Here is a 21,319-nt window from a genome sequence, read left to right as displayed (position 1 = left end):
CCCTGGACGGAGTGCCAACCCATCGCAGGGCACACACACACTCTCATTCACACACACACTCTCACACTACAGACAATTTTCCAGAGATGCCAATCAACCTACCATGCATGTCTTTGGACCGGGGGAGGAAACCGGAGTACCCGGAGGAAACCCCCGAGCCACGGGGAGAACATGCAAACTCCACACACACAAGGCTGAGGCAGGAATCGAACTTCCCACCGCTGGAGGTGTGAGGCAAACGTGCTAACCACTAAGCCACCGTGCCCCCCTAGTAGTATAAATAAAAATACTAATCATACAGTTACTGAGTACTTTATTAGAAACAATGGTAAACCTGCCCATTCATGAAATTATCAGTCAATAATATGGCAGTGCAATGTTCACAATAACCATATGAATGGGGAAAATGTGATCTAAAGTTATTTTGATTGTTGGTGACATACTGGCTGGACTGAATCCTGGCCTTGTTTGGTACGGAAAGGATTTGGTGCCACCATCAAGAAACCATGGACCCAACCTGCCTTGTGTAAATAGTCCAGGCTGATGGAGGTGTTGATATGGTGTAGGGAATGTATTCTTGATGTTCTGTTATTTCCAATCAATCACCGCTTGATCATCGCTTGAATGCCTGCTGACCATGACCTGCTATTTCCAGGTAATGCATGTTGTCACAAAGAAAAAGTTCTCTGAAACTGGATTCATAAACATGGCAATGAGTTCAATGTTCTTCAGCGTCCTTCCCAGTAACTGAATCTAAGTCTAATGGAACATCTTTAGGATGTGGTAGAAGAGGAGAGTCATACTGTAGCTTGAAAGTGCACATGAAAAATCTGCAGGGATTGTGTGAAGCAATCATGTCACCATGGACCAGAATCTCAAAAAAATTTTCCTAACATTTTGTGGAATCCACGCCAGAAAGAATTCAGGTTGTTTTAAGATCAAATGAAGGTTCTACTGAATATTAATATAATAAACCCAGTAAAGCACTCAATGAGAGTATATTATTGCATTTTGGCATTTTATACTGTTACCACATTATTTCTAAATATGTTTTGCTACTGTCATTATTCGCAACGGCAACACATCCTCTACCCACTCATTTGGGGAATCCATCATTCTTTGCCATAAAGCTGCCTCCTTAGCAACGGAGTCCATCCAGTCCACCTTTGTGCCATAACTCTGCCCTGTAAGAGAGATGGAAAGCAAAATGTACAAAATGTAATGTGACCAAAAAAGGTAGGTTTAAAAAAAGAAGGGCTTTAGTAAGAAAGTGCAATCGGGGAATCATCAAAACTCACAGACAGAAGATATGAATGTAACTCAACAAACAACAATTATGTGGAGGATCAGCAGGACACCTGGGTCACTAATAAACAGATGGAAACATGGCTTGTTCAGACAGAATGGGGATCTCAGCACACTTGTTATATAATGTGCCTGATGTGCTGTAGTGTCATCCAAAGAATCCCTGAAACCCCACAGGGTGTGAATGAGTGTACCGCCTGGAACAGGAGTGTGTTACCTAACTAACTAAGCCGGTAAACTAAACTGATTAAGGACAGCTCATATACATTACAAAACTTTCTATCCATAAATTCCTTAGGGTCGTTTTGGATCTTGGGCCTACTCTTGCCCAGGGAAGGAAAAAGTCTGGATGGGATGCCAGTCCATCATAGAGCACCTAGGGGCAGTTTAGCATATCCAGTCCTTATTAGAATATAAACTTTATAGGCTAAAAACTATTCCATACAAAAAAAAATCTAACAATGCTAAATTATGTAAATCCAATAATCATAACCATATAAACACATTAAACAAAAGCAAGAGAAAAAGAAACCCAAGTTGATAAAGGTTTACAGCTTCAGTAAAACATCTGTACCTGTTCCTAGACCAAGTCTCAGTCCTCCTACAAGGTGATCAGTGAGTCGGTCGCGGTCCCACACTGTGAGCTCTACACAAGCCTCCTTCAGGTCCTCTGTCCTGAATCCATCATACACCATTGTGTGGTTAAACACAGGACTTGCAGTCCTCTTTAATACTCGTGTCTTCTGGCAGCTCTTTTTGCTGGTATCCGGCAGCACATAACTACAGAAGCAAGCACACACAAAACATGACAGGTGCTCTAGGATTATTATTAACATTAATCTTGACATTGAAATGAGCTCACTTAAGAAAACTGTAGACAGAGAGTGAGATGTTTTATGAAATGAAAGTGGAACAACAACAAAAAATGGCAGTGACATGCCAGTGCTATGGGGGGGGTCATGGCCTAATGGTTAGAGAGTCGGACTCTTAACCCTAAGGTTGTGGGTTCGACTCTCATGGTTAGAGAGTCGGACTCTTAACCCTAAGGTTGTGGGTTCGAGTCTCAGGCCGGCCTCAACTGAGGTGCCCTTGAGCAAGACACCGAACCCCCTGCTCCCAGGGCGCCGCAGAATAAATGGCTGCTCACTGCTCCGGGTGTGTGTTCAAGGTGTGTGTGTGTTCACTGCTGTGTGTGTGCACTTTGGATGGGTCAAATGTAGAGAACAAATTCTGAGTATGGGTCACCATACTTAGCTGTATGTCACGTCACTGTCACTTTCACTTTCACATTAAATGTAGATGTTTGACTGCATATATGACATGCAAATTACTTGTTATGATTACACAATATAACAGAAGAGCAACAAAACTAATAGCCAATGCTCTTTGAGGACATTACCATTTCGCATATGGGTTTATTGTTACACCACGAATCAGAGGCAGGTTCCTGCAGTCTCTGACCCAAATGTGAATTTCACCTGAGCCTAGGGCCGATTTCGCTGGAAAAGAGAGACAAAAAAAAGGAATAAAAGAAAGGACACATTACAACCAATAAAATAATCTTAACTGATTCTCAGGACCACTTTTGTTATCTTCAAAAGGCCTGATACACAAATGGCAGTAAAAAATATAATATGTGCCATAATATGTTCATCCCAGATCACTTTGTCATAATGTGTTCATATTATTCACACTTAAAGCTGTTTGTTTTGAATCTTTTACATGTGTACTATGTTATAATTGATCATTTTACTCTCTTGTGTCATCCAGAAGAGAACGAGTTTCTTTCCTGTTATCTACATTGTGATGGCAAGTATAATGAAAAGCAGTATACAAGTAAAACTGAATTAAATATAATTTATTCAATTTCATTTAATTTAATTATAGCCAGTGGTTCTCTGTATACCCCTTCTAGACAAGGGATTTTTCTGACAGAAGTTTTAAAATGTTTGAAAGTTTGCCTAAAGGATTTGAAAATGAAAGAAAGTAAATCTATGGTGAGGATTAGGCTCGCACGGACTGGATTCAAAATGTAAATAAATTGCAGAAGTCAGAGTAAAGTTCAAAGCTCTTACAAAGGGAGATGTGAGGTAAGAACCGTATGGCCAGTCTCATCTCGCCCCTTTCATCAGTGGACAGGATGCTGCTTGTGTTCTAAAACAAGAGATGGTGAAAAAATACAAAAGCAAAATTTGTATTCTTTCTAAATTTGATAAGTAAGGGTCCATAAGTCTGAGATCATATTAAAATCAAGACATACTGCATAAAACAGAAAGATTTATTTGGGGAAAATATAACATTTAAAATGTTTAATCACATGCTTAAATATACACAAATCAGCCATCATATTAAAACCACCTGCCAAATATTGTGTAGGTCCCTCATGAACTCCACAAGATTGACAGCTGTCTAATATGTATATCCCACCCTCCTTGACAAGTGCCATTGGAAGAAAACAATCAATGATATTCACTCCACTTGTCAGCGGTTTTAATGTCATGGTTAATCAGTGTAATATATACAGCGAATTACTAAAAGGAGCCATGATTTACCCTTGGTTTGAGATATAAGCAGTTAATCCAAGGGCTTCCAAAGTCCCACTTGGAAAGGTCAATCTCTGTCTCTCCCAGGAAGGTGTTGCGTCCAAATGTGTCATTATGCCAAACAGACAGGTTAAGGATCTGGGTTTTTAAGTACTCCATTTGAACTCTATACTGTATTAGGTCAAAAAAAAAGGAAATACTGTAGTTAAAATTTAGAACTGTAGTTATATGTACTGCATATTATATTATATTATATTATATTATATTATATTATATTATATTATATTATATTATATTATATTATATTATATTATATTATATATGTTTTTATGTTTTGGATTGTTGTGTTTTTTATGTGCAACTCAAATATATATACTATTGCAGTTAATCTTTAATTACATATTTGTTATTCCATATTCTTTACCCTAAGAATCTCATTATATGTTGGGTTCAAGTTCTTCTTTTTCACTGATGTTTTTCTTTTTCCCAGATTGGCAGTGTCAGGTATAAGGTAACTCTTAACATACCTAAAACAAGAGAAAGTACGAGTAAGCACATAAATTTGATCAAATATACACACATCAGCCACTTAATTATGAATACTTGTGCAGCTTCTCATTAATGCAGTTTGTCCAATCAGCCAATCATGTGGCAGCAGAACAATACATGGTCTCATGCAAATACAACTCAAAAGTAAAAACACCTTTTTGATAAAAAGACAATGCTAAAAATGCGAACTAAATGACCGGTCTTTGTAGCCGTGTTGAGCAGAAAAGCATCTCAGAAGACACAGCATGTTAAATGTTGAGCTGGATGGGTTACAACAGAAGAAGACCACGTCGGGTTTCAGTCCTGTCAGCAAAGAACAGGAGTCTGATGTATTCTAAGATGCTTTTCCTGTTCATTATTGATGTACAGAGTGGTTACAGTAAGTTTCCATTTAGAAAAACCAGCATTGATCACAAGAGGTTTTTTCCACAAACAGACTATTGTGCATGTCGTGAGTGAAAATCTGAGAATACCAGCAGTTTCTGGAATATTTAATCCTTCCCATCTGGCACAAGCAGCTGAGTCACTTTTCTTCCACATTTTGATGTTTTCTATGAACATTAACGGACGCCATTGACTTGTATCTGCATAATTTCACTGTGACATGATTGGCTGATTGGATACCGAGTATGTAGCAGTGTCATGTGTATCAGACACTGAAGGAGTGCAAACATTCTAGTCTACTCACGGGTCAGATCGATTCCTCTTCACATCTACTGCAGCTAGATTTTGGCACTGAACTACAAAGATGTGAAACTCCCTTAGCTTTTGGACATAGCTGATTGAAAACTGGATCGTGCCTTGAACTTCAACATTCCCAAAGTCCGCACTGGAAATGCTTATTATGCTCCTGCTCATCTGTGGGTATAAATGCATGATGAGGCACTGAGGGCCAGGAAAAACAGTAGTAACATTAACCGTAGTACTACTGTAATAATATCAGTTGTAGTAGTAATAGCAGGAGTAGTAGCTAATATTTATATTAATAATAGCAGTAGTAGAAGTAGTTTAAGAGTATTATTGCAATAACAGTAGTAGAAATAGTAGTAGCAGTAATAGTGATAGTAGTAGTAGTAGTAGTAGCGGTGGTAATAGTAGTATTATTAAAGCAGTAGTAGAAGTAGCAGTAGTAGTGGTAAAAGTATTAATATTATAGTAGTAGCAGGAGTAGTAGTTTCAGTACCAGGGGTAGTAGCAGTAATAGTGATAATAGTAGTATTATGAATAGTAATGGTAGTGGTAGTAGTATTATAATAGCAGTAGTAGTAGTAGAAGTTATAGTGGTTGTAGTAGTAGTGTTGGTAATAGTAGTATTAACTAGAATGTACATTTCCTGAAGAAAATGTAAAAATGAAAATGTGCTTGCACGTGGCATTTTCAAATTTTAGTAATTTCCCATTCAAGTCTATGGGACTTTTTTGGCCGCTTTTTCGTCCGCTATGCGAACATCGTTGGTTGGATCGCTTATAGAAGTCATAGCACACCTCTCAATGAGCCGGTTGATGAGACACCTCATTCATGGGTCTAGGACAAAAGCTGCGGGACAAGTTACGTGCCGAAGTTTTGTCCGGAAGAAGAATAATCCATATGCAAGATAACAAGAATGTTGCTTTGCAAGCACCATTAATAATAGTAGTGGTGGTAGTGGTACTGTAGTAGCAGCAGGAGAAGTAGTACTGTACCAGTTATAGTTTGTGATTATATTACAGTACATGGAAGGGACAGCTGCAGATCATTTGGATGACTGCTGATATCTGATAAAATCTTTAAATATAAAACATCAATCAAACATCAACATACAGAAGGCACTGCGGAAATGCGAGAGTGGCTTTTAAGTTTAGCCTGAGGACTGCTGTTCTTCCGGTGCTTGCCACTGTGAGAGCTGCTCTCCAAGTCACTCTCATCTCCATCATTCTAGATAAAAAGCATAAAAAAACCCCTATATTGTATATATTATAAAATATATAAATATATCACTCTAAAAATACTAACCCATGCAATGCTGTAAATGTAAATGTTGTGTGCTGTGGATATTCTAACCAGTCTTAGATGCAACATCACTCCGTATAGCATTTATATTTCCGTAGGTTTTGATAAATCATGACAGCCAATGACTAATGACAATGATTAATGAACATATTTTTGGGAAAAAAAATTTTTACTAAAAAGATTTTTTTTAGCTCTGTCAGATTTTTAAACATTTTCTAGAAGAACAAAGATTACGCATTCCTTGTGATCATACTCTACCTCATTCTCCAAGAAATTGGGAACAGATTTGCTGATTTTCCTCAGGTGCTCTTTATCAGAGAAGGAAGATGAAGCTGGCGATGGAGTGCTGGAGACTGTATGTATGATACAAAACATAAAAAATAAATATCCTATCTCTGCTTTACTCTTTAAAATTCTCAGAATTTTTTTAAAATTGTACAGGTAGAAAGAGTCATACTTGCATAGCTGCTAGTCATGAAATCATCCATGTGTTTGCTTTTTTTACTTTGTCCTAACAGATAGCAGACCACAACAAAACAAATTAAATCGCTGAGATCGTTCTATGCTGCACAATGAGACATTGAAGCCATATAGATGAAAGAGTTTTAACATTACTACAGGAGTGGATTTATAAAGTCATGACAATGAAACGAAGGCTTGTACTTACAGACTGAAGGTGAAAAGCAATTACAGATATTGCATTGTAACAGTTTGGCAAATATTTCCAAACATCCACATAATTACATCTATAAAAGGAATTTTCACATGACTCATATTTTTGCCACAGTAAATACAACTAATGCTCACGAGGTACTGCAGTAATGTCTTCGAGGCTTTTATGGTATACAGGTCTAGTGGATGCCCGCCTTAACGCTTCTTGAACTAGGCTCACTTCAGTGACTGGCACATATGGGAAACAGAATTAAAAACAGAGGAGTAATTATACACGACATCAAATAACATATTAAATATAACAACAAAGCTGAAACATACTGCAACGCCGGAGTAAACAAAAAAACTACTTTTCCCAAGAATCAATGCTGTCAAATTCTTTGAGCTAGTAAAAATGTGTCTATGGGCAAAGTAACTTAATTATAAATATCCTCTTTAAATGAACATCATTAGACTGTAATATTTTTGAGAACATTTAACAAGATCTTCATAGCTATGCAGTGCAACACTAACTGTTTTGAATAATAAAACAGACAGTTTATTGGAATAAAATGTGACATTTCAGCCCTCACACAAGGCCTTCGTATGGGCTAAAATGTCATGTTCCTATGTTGCTAATGTCACCAAATTGGGTTATTTTTAGATAATGTGCACATTTTATCTTGATTCATTTTAGATTGTAAGTTACACTTTACTTATAGCTATCTTATACAAATATGAAACATTCTAGCAAAATGTATGTCTCACAGTTTGCACTTGTCCCAGAGAAGGAATCAACTCTATTTAAGGTCTCGGGGTTGTCTTCACTTGCATGTCCCCAGCTCCCTCTTCTGGTGCAAAGCTCTGCAGCGTCTATGGGATTGTCAGCGTTCTCAAGACAGCACTTCACACTACCGTCTGTCTGAAATGAGGAGCACACTAATTCACTCTTCTTCTGCGGTCTAGCTTGGGGAGAAATGTCCTTGCCTCTGTTGTCTCCTGAAACAAATGACCTGGCAAGAGGTTGAGAATCAGGATCCTCAGAAGTGCTTCTGTCAGTGGCGCTATGCTTACTCTTGGTGATTTCTGGAGACTTTTTGGGCTGTAAATAAACTTCTGGTGTTTTTGTGGATGATAACACTGTACTTTCTGGCATCTCCCCAAGCTGTGGGTGGACTGTGTCAGATACCTTCTTAGGCTGCAAGGGTAAATTTTCACCTTGACTTTCCATATTTATTGCAAACATGCTGGTGGCACGTCGAAGAGAATTTCCTCTTCCATTTAAAGTTCCTTTGCCAGTACTTCTAGTCTGCGGCTGGAATTCTGGAGTTTTAGGAGATGATGTATCTTTTGGAGATAACTTTAAGCCACTCTTTGGCTCAGGACAATGGGATGATCTCAGAACATCTGGCTCAGTTGGAGAAATATGCAAATTAGCTGTATCAGGACATTTGTCAACAGTTTTCTCTTTTGAAAATGACTGGAGCTGTCTTTCTGTCTCTGAAGTCATAGACATAGTATTTCCATTATCATTTCCAAACCTTTTTTCTGTCTGGAAAAGTTTTGCATCCACGTGTTCAAGTTGATTTAGCTCTTTGTGCGTTTTTGCTTGTTTACCATCCTGACTTAATTGCTTATGAATTTTGTTTTCAAAATTGTATGACTGCTTGCTAGATCCTGCCCAGAAGTCACGGAGCATCTTAAACTGTAAACTGTTTATACCTTCTCCTGTGACTGTCTTCTCTATTCTGTCTCGTAGTGGAAGAACCGTAAAATTAAAAGTTTCTGCCTCAGATTCTGTGTTGATGGTACTTAGATCATATTCTGATTTGGTGAACCTTTTATTCAGCTTTGTAAATGTCACAGATGAGTTCGTGTCATTTGCTGCTGGTGATTTCTTACATACGTTTGATTGCAATTTCTCTTTTTCCCAAAATGATTTGAGTTCCTTGATCCTTTCTGCTTTGTTGTTTTGTTGCTGGATGCTTTTCTTTGCTACTGAGACTGGGTTTTCTTGCTGGGATGGAACACTAGATGTTGGTGTAGGATTTAGTTGTGATTCTTTTTCCTCTGTCTTTATTTTTTGGTCCAGCTCTTGTACTGTTGCACATCCTTCCTCACTATTATCATTTCCTCCAACATTGTCATTGCTGTGGTCTCCTATCTGGAGACTTAAATCTATTGAAGATGAGGATTTTTGGTCCAAACATTTGTTAACATCCATGTCTGAGGTGCTACTTGGAGCCATTATATCTTTTATCTGATTTATATTGCTCATTGGTGCTTGGATATCTTTAGATGTATCTCTGTCGCTATCTTCTTTTTTATTTAAATGTTCATATATGATGTCATCAGCTTGTATCTCAACAACATTTGAAATGTTTTTTACATGAGATTTGTTCACATATTTTTTGTTCTCATTTACTGAATATTTTGGACTAATGTCAGTTTTGGTTGGTTCCTCTTTAAACTCAATCACCTTCCTGCCAAAATTATTTTGGTCAATATTTTCCTTTTCAGAATTTATGTTTGGTTTGCTCAATAGCATCACTGGTTCCTCAATGGTACCTCGTTCCCACAGTGACTGCACATTGGCGATTTTCGGTGAGTGACTAACTTTAAGTCCTTGCAGTTCATGTTGATTGGGATTATTGTCCAGAATTTCTTTATTTTTGTCAGCGGTCTCAAGCTCTTTCTCTTTTGGAGTTGTTTTTTCAGGATCCAACAGTCTAATACTGGTGTCCTGTGGTGATCTGTGCCTAAATAGACTAGAAGATCCAATGGCAGAAATTTCTTCTGTGCTCAATGGTTTAGTCTGATCAATTAGATCCTGAACAGCCTGAGAATTCATAGAAGCCTCTTTCTTATCTTTCTCTACTGCTAAATCACTCTTGTTTAAAAATACATCATTCGTCATAGCTCTATCCTCATGCATATGTCTTGGAATGATCAAGTATACATTGTTCTCTGCATTGGGTCTTGAATTGGTCTCATTGTCAAAGTCAATGTCTTCAATCCTGATATCATCTTCAGTGTCTGGTAAAATGCCCTCATAGTCAAGTTTATCACTGCTGTCTGAGCTTCTGCTGAACCATTCTAAAACTTTAGCAATGGAGTCTCCTTGTTCTTCAGAAGCTTTGGGAGAACGGAGTTTAGCCATACGAGGGTTTGTGCAATCCTCTGTCTTATTGTTAGTGCCTCTAGTTATCTTCATATCAAACGGACACGGCATGTAGTCACTTTCACATGTTGCAAAGGAAGGATCAGTCCTATTACATGCATTAGTTGGGTTGCTGGCTTCATATGCCTGCTGATCTGTAAAATCCAATATAGCATTGAAAAAAGAAAAAAAAAAACAATCAAAGAGACATTTTGTTAGTCTAAAACAACAAATAATCAATCATAGACTGTGTGTGAAGACCAGTGTTGAGGATGTTATCACGCTTCTGATAAAGCAATTAGTTACACTACAAGCCAGTATAAAACTAGCTTAGTACACTGATGCTGAAAATCAACTGCACAAAATAGGTTTTATTGTTTAGTAAGAGGAGGTTGGAAGCATCAGGAAAACCACAACTGATACACAGAAGAATCGCTCCACTACTCTTTCTTTAATTAGTTTCTGATTATATCTGACAGTTAATATTATTGCATGGCATACAGTAATAAGTATAATATTAAATTATATAGTGACAATTAGTGCAACAGATTAATAAATCTTTACATCTTTGGATGCTCTTTTGTATTGACTGATGCTTTTGGGCCCTCACAACAGTTTCTTCCCTCAAGCCATCAGGATTTTCAACACCCAGAACTGAAATGTTACTGAACACACAGACATTCACTCAATTGCTGTTTTGCACATTCATTCAACTGCTGTTTTGCAAACCACATTTCAATAGCTTGTCCAACTGCTACTACACCACAAGTGCATATATGTTTGCAAGAACCATCTGTGTTTACGACCCTATATTTTTGCACAATGTTTACGACCCTATATTTTTGTGCAATGTTCTGTACAACATACAGAATGCACGCTGTTCGGCTCTAGCTTGTGTATTTTGTCCTGTAGTGTTTTATATTGTCTGTCTGCACTGTCATTTGTCTGGCACTGTTTGCACTTAGTTGCAAACGATGCACCGATGTGGCTAGGCAACCCAGTCTCACGGCAGTTCGTGACACAGGTCACGAACTGCCGTGAGACTGGGTTGGGCTAGGACAACTTCCATCCAGTCCTTAGCTCTGTGGTGTTCTATGTAGCTCTATTTTGTTTTATGTTACTCTATGTTAACTGGTGTAGTTTGAACAGGGTCCTGGAAAAACGCTGTTTCATATTACTATGTCCTGCATTAGCTATATGTTTGGAATGACAATTAAAGCTTCTTAACTTGACTTGCTAGCTATTAGTTTAAAAAACACTTAGGATCAGTTGCCATTTCCTAAGTTACCTATTTTGTTCAATCTTCTTATTACTTCAATTTCTTTAATTTAACAAAAATTCTCATTACCTAATGCTTTCACTTTTAATCACCCTCCTAACCAGCTAGTTAGTTAACAAAAAGATAAGAAACTAGCCACCATTATGCGATTGTGATTCACTATAAATTGGTGCTTAAAGCCTTAAATCCTTTGGTATACTCATGAGTGAGCTTTCTACACTAATTATAATTAGATAATTATTGAACTTGAACAGACACAAAAGATTGTAATTTGTTTATTCAATAGTAATGCAGAACTAGTTATTTGCACAGTGAAATAGTGGTATAATGCTACAAAAACGTAGCCTATAGTTAAGCTTGTTTCTTGTAGCTAGTTTCTCTCCAACACTGGTGAAGACACACCTAAATCAAATATATATAAAAATATGTAATTAAATATAATTTCAAGCAGAATGTTATAATTAATGGTACCTCTTATGCTTAAAGGATGGTCCAATTTTTCTTCTGTCTTTTCATTTTCCCTCTTAGATGCCTTACTGTCCTCTTTCTCTTGGTTCTTCAGTAAGATTTGAGGGTTTATGCTCTGTTTTAATGGTTTGGCTAACAGGGCTTCATATGGTGACTTGGCCCTTGCTCTAGGAATCGAGAGAGGTTCCTTCATCATTCCAACAGCTATATTTTGTTTTTCCGGTTCTGCAGATGTCAACCAACTTGAACTCTTTTCACATTGTTGCTTATTATCCAGTATGCCTTCTGTTTTTTGTTCATCATTTGACTGTGTGCTGGAACTCAGACTCAGTCGTGGTTGAATGTTTGGCTTCTCTTTATCCGTTTGTGTTGGATTATTCAGCACCACTGAGGATCGGACTGGCAGTCGTGATGTTGGAAAGGCCGACTTCTGTGGTGAAGTGGGCTTTAGTGGTTCTTTGTCTTTTAAATTGAGGGAAGACTCCTCTATACTCTCCTGGGTTACTGCATTCTCTTCAAGAATGTGTTCATGACCAGTCTTGGTGGAAGCAACATTGAGGGTTTTGCGGGGTTGAGGCAGCCGGCTTTTGATGTTGGAGTCACTGGAGCTGCAGCTGGAACTGTGTTTGAGGATACCTTTTGGTGGAAGAGACCTGATTTCTGAGTTTGTAGACATGCTCTGAGTGGACAGAGTAGACCTACTGTCAGAGTTTGTAGACATGCTCTGGGTGGACACAGGGGACATGGTGCTGGAGCATGTAGATGCACTTTGTGTGGACACAGATGTATTTGTAGACACACTCTGGCTGGAGATAGAGCTGGTGCTGTCTGCAGGTGAGTTCTGGACATTAAAAATTTTCGTTCTTTTTTTTGGAACAGGCTTTAGACGAGGGGGTTTTTCTGGTAAAATGTGAAAATCTTTGGGCTTGGCGTCTATTTCTGATCCTTCTTGATTTAGTGAAGAATCCACTTCTGATAAAGAAATATGCAGATAAATATTCAAAAGGTGAACCAAGAATGAAACAATCTTTACCTAACAAATTATATCCATTTACTAGGTTCTAAACCAGTACCTTTATTTATACATTCACCAGCTACTTATGTATAAAATTATCGATCAAATAATCAGCTATTCATGTGACAGCAACAAAATACATAAATTCTTTCAGATGCAGGTTCAGATGATGTGCAAGTCAAGTATCAGAACAGAGGAAAAACGTCAGGTCAGATTTAAGTGTATTATATTGTGCTACATGCTACATTAATCCAGCATCTTGGTAGATCCATGCCTAGTCACTTTTACATTGTTTTGTAAGTCAAAAGAGGTCAAACATGCTACTTGATAGGTATACCTTATAAACTGGCATCAATATGTATTTCACATAGTTGATAATACAGTATGGAACCTGTACCTGGTGGATTCTTAGTTTCAGGCACTGAGGCTCCAATTGTTACATCATAGTCTAGATCCATTGGGATATTGTTGAACGGATTGTGTCGTTGCTGGAAACAAAAGAAGTAAGAGCAACATTTTATGAATAGTGGTATATATTTTTTAAATTCTTTATAGAACATGTTGATCTTCAAATCAGGTAAAAACTAATATTGATCAACAATAAAGGAAATTTTAGGAATGAGGCCAATTCATTTTACTGCTTACAAAAAAAGTCAGTGGAAAGATATAGTGTTATAGTGTTATAGTGAACAGTAAGCAGTTTGTTTACCCTGTTTCGACTTTCTTGCTGAGTCTCTGTTGGTCTCCTGTTATGTACACAAAGAGGAGGTTGTGTGAATATGTAAATCAGGATTTTTTTTTTCTTTTTTTCTTTTAGTTTATATTATTTCCTTGATATGCTTAGATTTCCTGCTTATTTTTATGGTCTTTAACTGGATCATTTAAAGGGAAAACATGAATGTAATCTCTATTGGGATTGCAGTTTTAGAAAACAGAATTAATAATTTTCTACCATAGATTAATTTTTCTAAAGGTATTTCCATATTTCTTGATATCGGTAAATGAGTGTCTTTAAATTCCATGCTTTTTTTTAGACCTGTGCATGTTGAAATAATGCTCTTTGTATGAATCTTGGATTACGTTGTATACACATTGACTACATTTTTTTTAGGCCTTTGGATGTTCTTTTATGCTGTGGCAATACAATTTGAACTGGAACTCTGACTGCACCCCAGATCTCTTCACCTTACATTGATACCTGACCTCACTAATGCCTTTGTGCCGAATGGGCAATTTTCCCACAGCCACATTCCAAAGTCTAGTGGAAAGTCTTCCCAGAAAAGTAGAGGTAATTATAGCAGCAAAAATGGGAGTAAATCTGGAATAGTGTTCAAAAAGCAAATATGGGTATAATGGTCAGATGTCAACAAACTTTTGGCCATAGAATGTAGTATACATGTAATTTAGGATCCTCAGTGTCAAGTGTCTTCATTCAGATTTGTAAAGAAAAGAAAAAATCATAGTAATTTATATTTTAACAAAATTCAAGATTCATTTAATGTTCATTCAGTTAATCAAGATTCAAACTGTTCTAGATGTTCCTATACCAGAAAAAACTTCTAACATTTTCTCACTTAGCACTAATACGCTTCCCCAATACAGTTTTATTTACATGCAGAGCAATAAAAATAGGCTTTATACTCTACTGAAAACATGTTATGCAAACACCTCTGTTGACTCTTGTTTGAGTCATCCGGTACTTTGAATCATGAGATTTCCACACCTCAAAAACACACATGAATAAAGTAGGACATGAGGCAGCTACTCAAACAGCAATGTTATACATCACACAAAGTCTTCTGGCATGAACAAAGGGTATAAATTTATGCTTCACAGTATTGGGAAAATTAATATCTAGACTAATCCCTGTAAACTGTGAATGGGACACGCTAGTACATACTTTAACGATTTTTTTGTTCTTTAAACAAAACAGTGCTGAGTTAAACAGACATTGCAGAACTAAAGTAGTAAATAAACTGTTTAAGTATTTCTGCAAAGTTGGTTATCACCTCTCCTTTAGCTTGTCTGTTGATTTTGGATGTGGTGCCATGAGATCATTGTTAGCTTTATTGGGTCGCTCTCTCCATGACTGTGTTGAAAACTCTGAAAAGACATTACAAACATGTTACTGTAGATAAGGTCATCTTTGTGTCTGTTTACACTGTTAATGTTGTGAGACTTACCTACTGTCATAGGTTTCTTCTGTTTCATGGATGCTATGATGATATCTGAGCCGTGAATTCTGTCCTGGTGTCTCTGAGACTTTACCTCATAAAACCACTCCCCTGTGATGTACTTCAGTTTGCCCTCCTCAGGGCCTTGTTCTTGCAGATGCCTAATATGCAAACATAATATTAGAGAAATATAATTTTAAAGTATGTATGTAGATGTCTATAAAATCAGGCAATGTCAAGAAATCATTGGAATTGCTTTCGCATTTTTTAAGTTTGGCTTCTTACAAATAAGTCCCTATGAAGTCTATTTTTTATTTTTTTGAGGCATCTTTATGAGGCATCTAACTCAAGCGAGTTTGTCTACCTGACTGACACTTGGATGAAGCTCAAAGTAAAAGTTTGCTACAATAAATTATTAATTACTCACACATTTGCAAATACTTAAAATTTTAATTCCAGGCATGACAAGTTTGTTTACTTCATCAGCAATAAAATAGAAAAAATACAGTTTGATCTTATTTTAAATGCTACAAAAAGTGAGGGTTTTACCAAACTGTTTTATTTAAAGTGAGCTGTTTCATACAGAATTTTTTTATTTAAACAGAATATATATTTTAAAAAAAAGAAATATAAATGAAAAATAAAGAGATTTTCTGAACTCTACTGTTTTCTGGTGCTACATTTATTTTTTTATACATCGGACCTGATGGAACTCGTTGCACCAGTACCACTAACAGTTCTCCTATTTCACTGTAGTTAAATAAATTAATTAATTTATTAATTTTTTGAAATAACATGGGAATTTTATTCAAAATAATATTCCACTAATCTGAACACAAGCGTTACCCCTCTGCTCTTGGAATGACTGACTAACTTTATTGACAGTGTCTTGAGTTAATGATATTTGCTTAATAAAGATAGAGAACCACTTGTCACACCGGTAACATTACATTCAACTACAGCTTTATTAATTGCGTCCCCAGAGGTACCATGTTTCCAACCTTAAGGGCTTAATTTAATTATAAAAACAACTCTCTTGAAATAAGGGTAGTTTAAGTGAAATGTTGATTATTAATTATTTTCGCATAATTAAAAGTAAAAAAGTAAACATGTTTTCTCTGAACTATTAAAAAATTTCTTTATTTCAACACAAGCCTAGAATTACCTGGTCCAAAAGTTATTTAAGAAGGTCATAATGCAATATGTTTATGAGCCAAAGCAGTAAGTCATAGAAATTTGATTATAGTCAGACATCTGAACATGGCAAGTGGAATACATTCTCAATTTCAGGGAAACTGTGCTGGTCATGTGAAGTGGGCAGGGCAATTATTCCACAAGGGCGGACTTAATCCTTTTAAGCATGGTTGAGCAAAGCAAAGAAATCATCTAGCCGTGGCCAGTTTCTGCATTCCTCCTTTTATGTCCATATTCTTCCATTACTTGTGCAGTCTGTTTATAACTTGGCTTTTCAATACGCTTTACACTTAGTAACAAAGTAGAGAACCACTTCAGGTTCACCTACTTAGACATTTTTTAGCACCATCTGAATTTTGTTCATGTAAAGCCGAAGGTAATGTAATTAGCCTACTCACCCTGAAGCAGTCCTGTGAGTGATAAGAGGTAGAGATCAGCCTGAGCTTTATTACATTTCAAGACAAACATCACTTTTTCACTTCTCAAGAGAGCAAAATGTTTTGAGGACTTACTTGACTCGCTCTTCCTCTGCCTTCTTCAGTTCAGCATCCCTCTTTAACACTGCCATAATAGCCTCCTGCTCCTCCTCATTCAGGTAGCTCAGGTCTATCATGATGATTGGTTCGGCTCTCTTAATGCTCTTCGGACTTATTTGGAAAGCATGCAACGATGTCGTCTCTGGAGGACAACTTCATTTACAGTTCTAGCCTTTAAAATCCTTCATCACACACCACTTAACGGCACCATCTACAAATCACACAACCAGAATATGCAAGATTCAACACTGTCCTGAACCTTTCACCAGTTGATCAGACATCCTTTATAATATCGGATAAATGTAATTATCATTTTGCCACTTGGCATCCAGACAACATGCGACTAAATCTAATGCAATCCAAACTATATATTCAGTTGACAACCAATTGTGCTAAATTTTGTGTCTACCTGTACACAGTGTGCTTTGGCTTTTGGCCTTGACAAGAATCAGTTTCTTTATTACACAAATTGAAAACAACATTATCAAAGTAGAAATAAAGCTAGTCTATTTTTGCACATACACTATAAAAACTATATTAGCACAATCTTTTTTTTTTAAATATGCACCAGCATTCCATTCAGTGTGTAACTTAAAATCATGAAAGTTACATTTTAATTTCTATTTTCATTAGTAAGATTTCATATTTCATTTGACATGTGAAACACATTAGGACAAAATGTTTTGATCAAATCTTGTGAGTTACACCTGCTGAAGTGAGTCCCAACCCAACATCTAACATTTAGTATTACAGCATGTCGTATGTCTGTTAGCTGAACAAATATTTGTGCTAAGTTGTCAAATATGCTATTTGCTAAGTTTTACAGCATAATCAAACAGAGCAGCAACTTCATGAGAAAGAAAATCATATATTATATTACATATGTACACTACGCATGCATATCTTGCATGTAGTATATGCTGTATGTATGTATATAGCAGTATATATTCCGTCACACGCTTTAGAGAGTGGGTGTTGTCTAATGACTGAGGAATGCAACCTTTTGCTAATAAGAAATTTATACATTTATCATTCCAAATAGATTAGAGGTCTGACAGCTTACAAAAGAAAAAAAATGTTTACCATAGATTGCACTATACATTCTACAGGAAAGGTTTGCATTTATTTATCTAATTGTACCCTAGATGTCTGAGAACTGGTTTAAAAGACATGGTGTCTTAATCTCAATGGACAGGGGGAAAAGGGAGAATGATATATTGTGAACAGCGCCCAAGGGACTACAGTCAGTAAATGTATAGAATTATGCACAGTGACCTATATGGTAGGTTTACATGATAAAATTCAACATAACGTAGACTTGCTGTAAGCCGAAGCGAGAGAATTGTCCTTTCAAAAGCCCTCAAATATCTGCTAATCTGCTACCGTTACTGCCTCACTGTCTCAGGTTACTGTCTGTGTAGTGTTTCACATATTCTCTGTTTATGCATAGTTTCCTAGTTACTCCGGTTTTCTTTCACCTCTCCCTAGGTGTAAATGAATACAAGCATGTATGAATGTGTATGTGATGCTGTGCAAAAGAATTCAGACCAGGATGGACACACCACTACTCTTATCAGTATAAAGCATATAGTAGTATTTACATTGTATTTCTCAGTGTTTCATCAATGACACATAAACTTTTAGCTTTTTAAATTTGTTTTTCCTGTTCAAGAGAAGAAAGTAGCTTGTGTGTGTGATTTGCAGCACTAACCTGTTTTATGTGCTGCTTTGTGATTCTAGTGATTCCTACTAGAAAAACAAGGCCTTTCATGTGACAGACACTAGATCTACCACAACTCTGACCAGGATGCAACTTATTAAATGAATCTAAATGAGATGTAGTAAGTCACAATCATTACTTGTCCTTGTATGTACATGACCAAAGGTATATGCAAATCTTACCATCATAAAATATCTGGGTCTTCCCCAAACTGATTAAAAAATTGCCATAAAGTTGGAAGCACACAATTGTCTAGAAAGTCTTAGTATGCAGTAAGAATAAGATTTATCTTCATTGGCACTAAGGAGTCTAGTTCAAACCTGGTTTAGCACAGCAATGCCTCTGTGCATATAGGGAGGTCACATGCTTTGAGAAGGTTGGACCTCAAGAAGTCAAGTGGCCTGCACAGAGCACTGACCTCAACCCCTCTGAAGACCTTTGGGAAAAACTGGAATGTACACTGCAAGTCAGGACTTCCTACTTAAACCCAGAGCCACAACAAAAAATCTATTGGAAAACCTATGCAGAAAACAACCCCTTAAGCAGATACCACAGATAATACAACAAGAAGCTGTAATTAAGCACTAGAGTGGGTTCTGTAGAGAAAAGCTACTGAATTGTTGTGTCTGAATTCTTGATGTGTGCTTTTGGCAATGAAAGTGAGAATATGTTGCCATTATGGAGCATAAAACCGTTTAATTTAAATGCAATTTTAAAATTTAACGCAAACAAGAACGAGTCATTTCAATTGACTTAGTGAATGAATAGAATCGAGTCTTTCAGCTCCAAAACAGATTACTAATAAGCGACATTATGTCCACTGATCGCCCTTCTTTGCCTAACTATGAATGTCCAATGAAATCTCACTCCACTTTCTAAAATTATATGGTTTATAACCTAATACATGATAGATAAGTATTGTTTAAAACATTACAAACTGTACCCTTATTCCAGTTTTCTAATTTCCTGCTTTTACTGTCCCAATTTAATTTTTACTTTTATTTAAATACTGCATTTGCATCTGTAATACATCATATTTGTCATTAATTCAACAGTTATTAATTGAAGCCCAACTGAATGTATGCATGCCCCATTGCATATTAATTCGGGTGTTATTTGTGAAATTTCTCCACTGCATGTGTTAACAAACTTCAAGTGTATACAAATGAAAATGTTACATGTTGATTCAGCACTTCAGGTGTTTATTATAAATATGTAGACCACGATGCTCTTACCTGTTACACATTTATCATGAACAGAAACTAAATACGAAGACAAGTTCAAAATTCCTTTTGATTCACACATCAAGTATTAATTACACGCACCATAAACACCCTCACAGATAAACATGTTTTATCTTAATGTTGCACAACAAATATGAAAATCTCGAGGGACGATCTCAGATCACATTTCATAACTGCTATCTATCAGTTCCAGTAAACCGTGACTGCTTTTTTTCTGAGTTAAAAACTGAGAGCGAGACCACTTACCTTTAGCTCATCTGTGAGAAGATCCTGCTGTATGTTTACAGAGTAGCTGTGTGTGTGTGTATGTGTGTGTATGTGTGTGCGTGTGTGTGTGTGAAGGCTCTCTCACACGGACCAAGGAAGAAATTACTACTCACGCCTGCTTTTGCCTCGTTTGCTTTAGCTCTCAAAGTCCAGTCGAGAAGTTCAACTGGCTATAGAAAGAAAGAAGTCAAAGAATGCATGGAATATCTGAGTTTAAACTAAAGTATAAATAGTGTAAAAAAAATAAAAAATCAAGATATGATATCCGTATTGCATTCCTCCATTCAGAACAATTCAAGTTTGCACATGTTTACACAGATTATTCATATTTAGTTTAAAGTACAGAAACTGTTTCAATCTCAAGACTTGCATAGATGTTTTGTGTTCCTATAACTATTTCTATGTTTTGGGATTAAAGTATCTTTATAATGCCATCATCATCAAAAACTGATTCACTGTCAGATTTGACTGTTTTTTTTTTAGAAAGAAAGAAAGAAAGAAAGAAAGAAAGAAAGAAAGAAAGAAAGAAAGAAAGAAAGAAAGAAAAAAAGAAAGAAAGAAAGAAAGAAAGTGCAAATACTCCAAAATTTCCTGCAAATTTTTACATGTACTTTAAAGGACTGATGTTTGATACTAATGTTAAATTAGCTGTCATTAACCAAGAAACATGGACAAACATTAACTACATTAATTACCTATAAACAAATTAATTAACAACAGCTAATAATATATAATAATGATATATCACTATATATAGCCACAGGGGTTACAAGCCAGTACCATCTGTGCTGATCCCAAGCCCGGATAAATAGAGAGGTTGCGTCAGGAAGGGCATCCAGGGTAAAACGTGCCAAATCTAAACATGCGAATCGTCAGTGGAAATTCCATACCGGATTGGTCGAGGCTCGGGTTAACCATGACCGCCACGGGCACTGTTGACCTACAGAGTGCCAGCGGAAATTGGACTACTGTTGATCGAGGAAGGAGGGGGAAGAGAGAAGGGTTCGTAGGCAGAGAGTGAAGAGGAAAGGCAGATGTATAGGTGTGAGAATATGGACTCTTAATAGAGTTTTAAGGGAATATTCAGAACAGCTAGCGGATATCTTCGCTGACATCTTCAACATTTCCCTGAGTAGCGCCGTTGTTCCTACGTGCCTCAAGACAACCACTATCGTCCCCATGCCAAAGAAGGCCACAGTCTCCTGCCTCGATGACTATCATCCTG

The 21,319-nt window shown here is 36.7% G+C and overlaps 1 protein-coding gene across 3 annotated transcripts; it reads right to left on the bottom strand.

Moving 5' to 3' along the window:
- Nucleotides 1-201: 201 nt before the first annotated feature.
- Nucleotides 202-20,374, bottom strand: sytl2b (synaptotagmin-like 2b). 3 transcript variants are annotated; one of them, XM_047820212.1, is made up of 20 exons: nucleotides 20,074-20,374; nucleotides 16,840-17,074; nucleotides 16,726-16,737; nucleotides 15,143-15,294; nucleotides 14,969-15,062; nucleotides 13,669-13,705; nucleotides 13,357-13,447; nucleotides 11,948-12,916; nucleotides 7,806-10,352; nucleotides 7,194-7,286; nucleotides 6,844-6,897; nucleotides 6,645-6,739; nucleotides 6,198-6,311; nucleotides 5,086-5,255; nucleotides 4,273-4,375; nucleotides 3,858-4,019; nucleotides 3,381-3,459; nucleotides 2,705-2,804; nucleotides 1,880-2,085; nucleotides 202-1,184 (listed from the first exon to the last, which is right to left on the bottom strand). In XM_047820212.1, exons 2-20 carry the CDS (start codon nucleotides 16,938-16,940, stop codon nucleotides 1,042-1,044), a joined length of 5,322 nt encoding a protein of 1,773 aa, XP_047676168.1. In that variant the 5' UTR covers nucleotides 16,941-17,074; nucleotides 20,074-20,374; the 3' UTR covers nucleotides 202-1,041. The 3 variants fall into 3 exon arrangements, with proteins under 3 accessions (XP_047676168.1, XP_047676169.1, XP_027029862.2); XM_047820213.1 differs by lacking the exon at nucleotides 16,726-16,737; XM_027174061.2 differs by lacking the exons at nucleotides 16,726-16,737; nucleotides 16,840-17,074; nucleotides 20,074-20,374 and having other exon boundaries at nucleotides 15,147-15,266.
- Nucleotides 20,375-21,319: the final 945 nt, after the last annotated feature.

This window comes from Tachysurus fulvidraco, chromosome 11 (genome assembly GCF_022655615.1).
Source record: "Tachysurus fulvidraco isolate hzauxx_2018 chromosome 11, HZAU_PFXX_2.0, whole genome shotgun sequence".
Taxonomy (NCBI): domain Eukaryota; kingdom Metazoa; phylum Chordata; class Actinopteri; order Siluriformes; family Bagridae; genus Tachysurus; species Tachysurus fulvidraco.
This window is presented reverse-complemented; position numbering and strand designations above follow the sequence as displayed.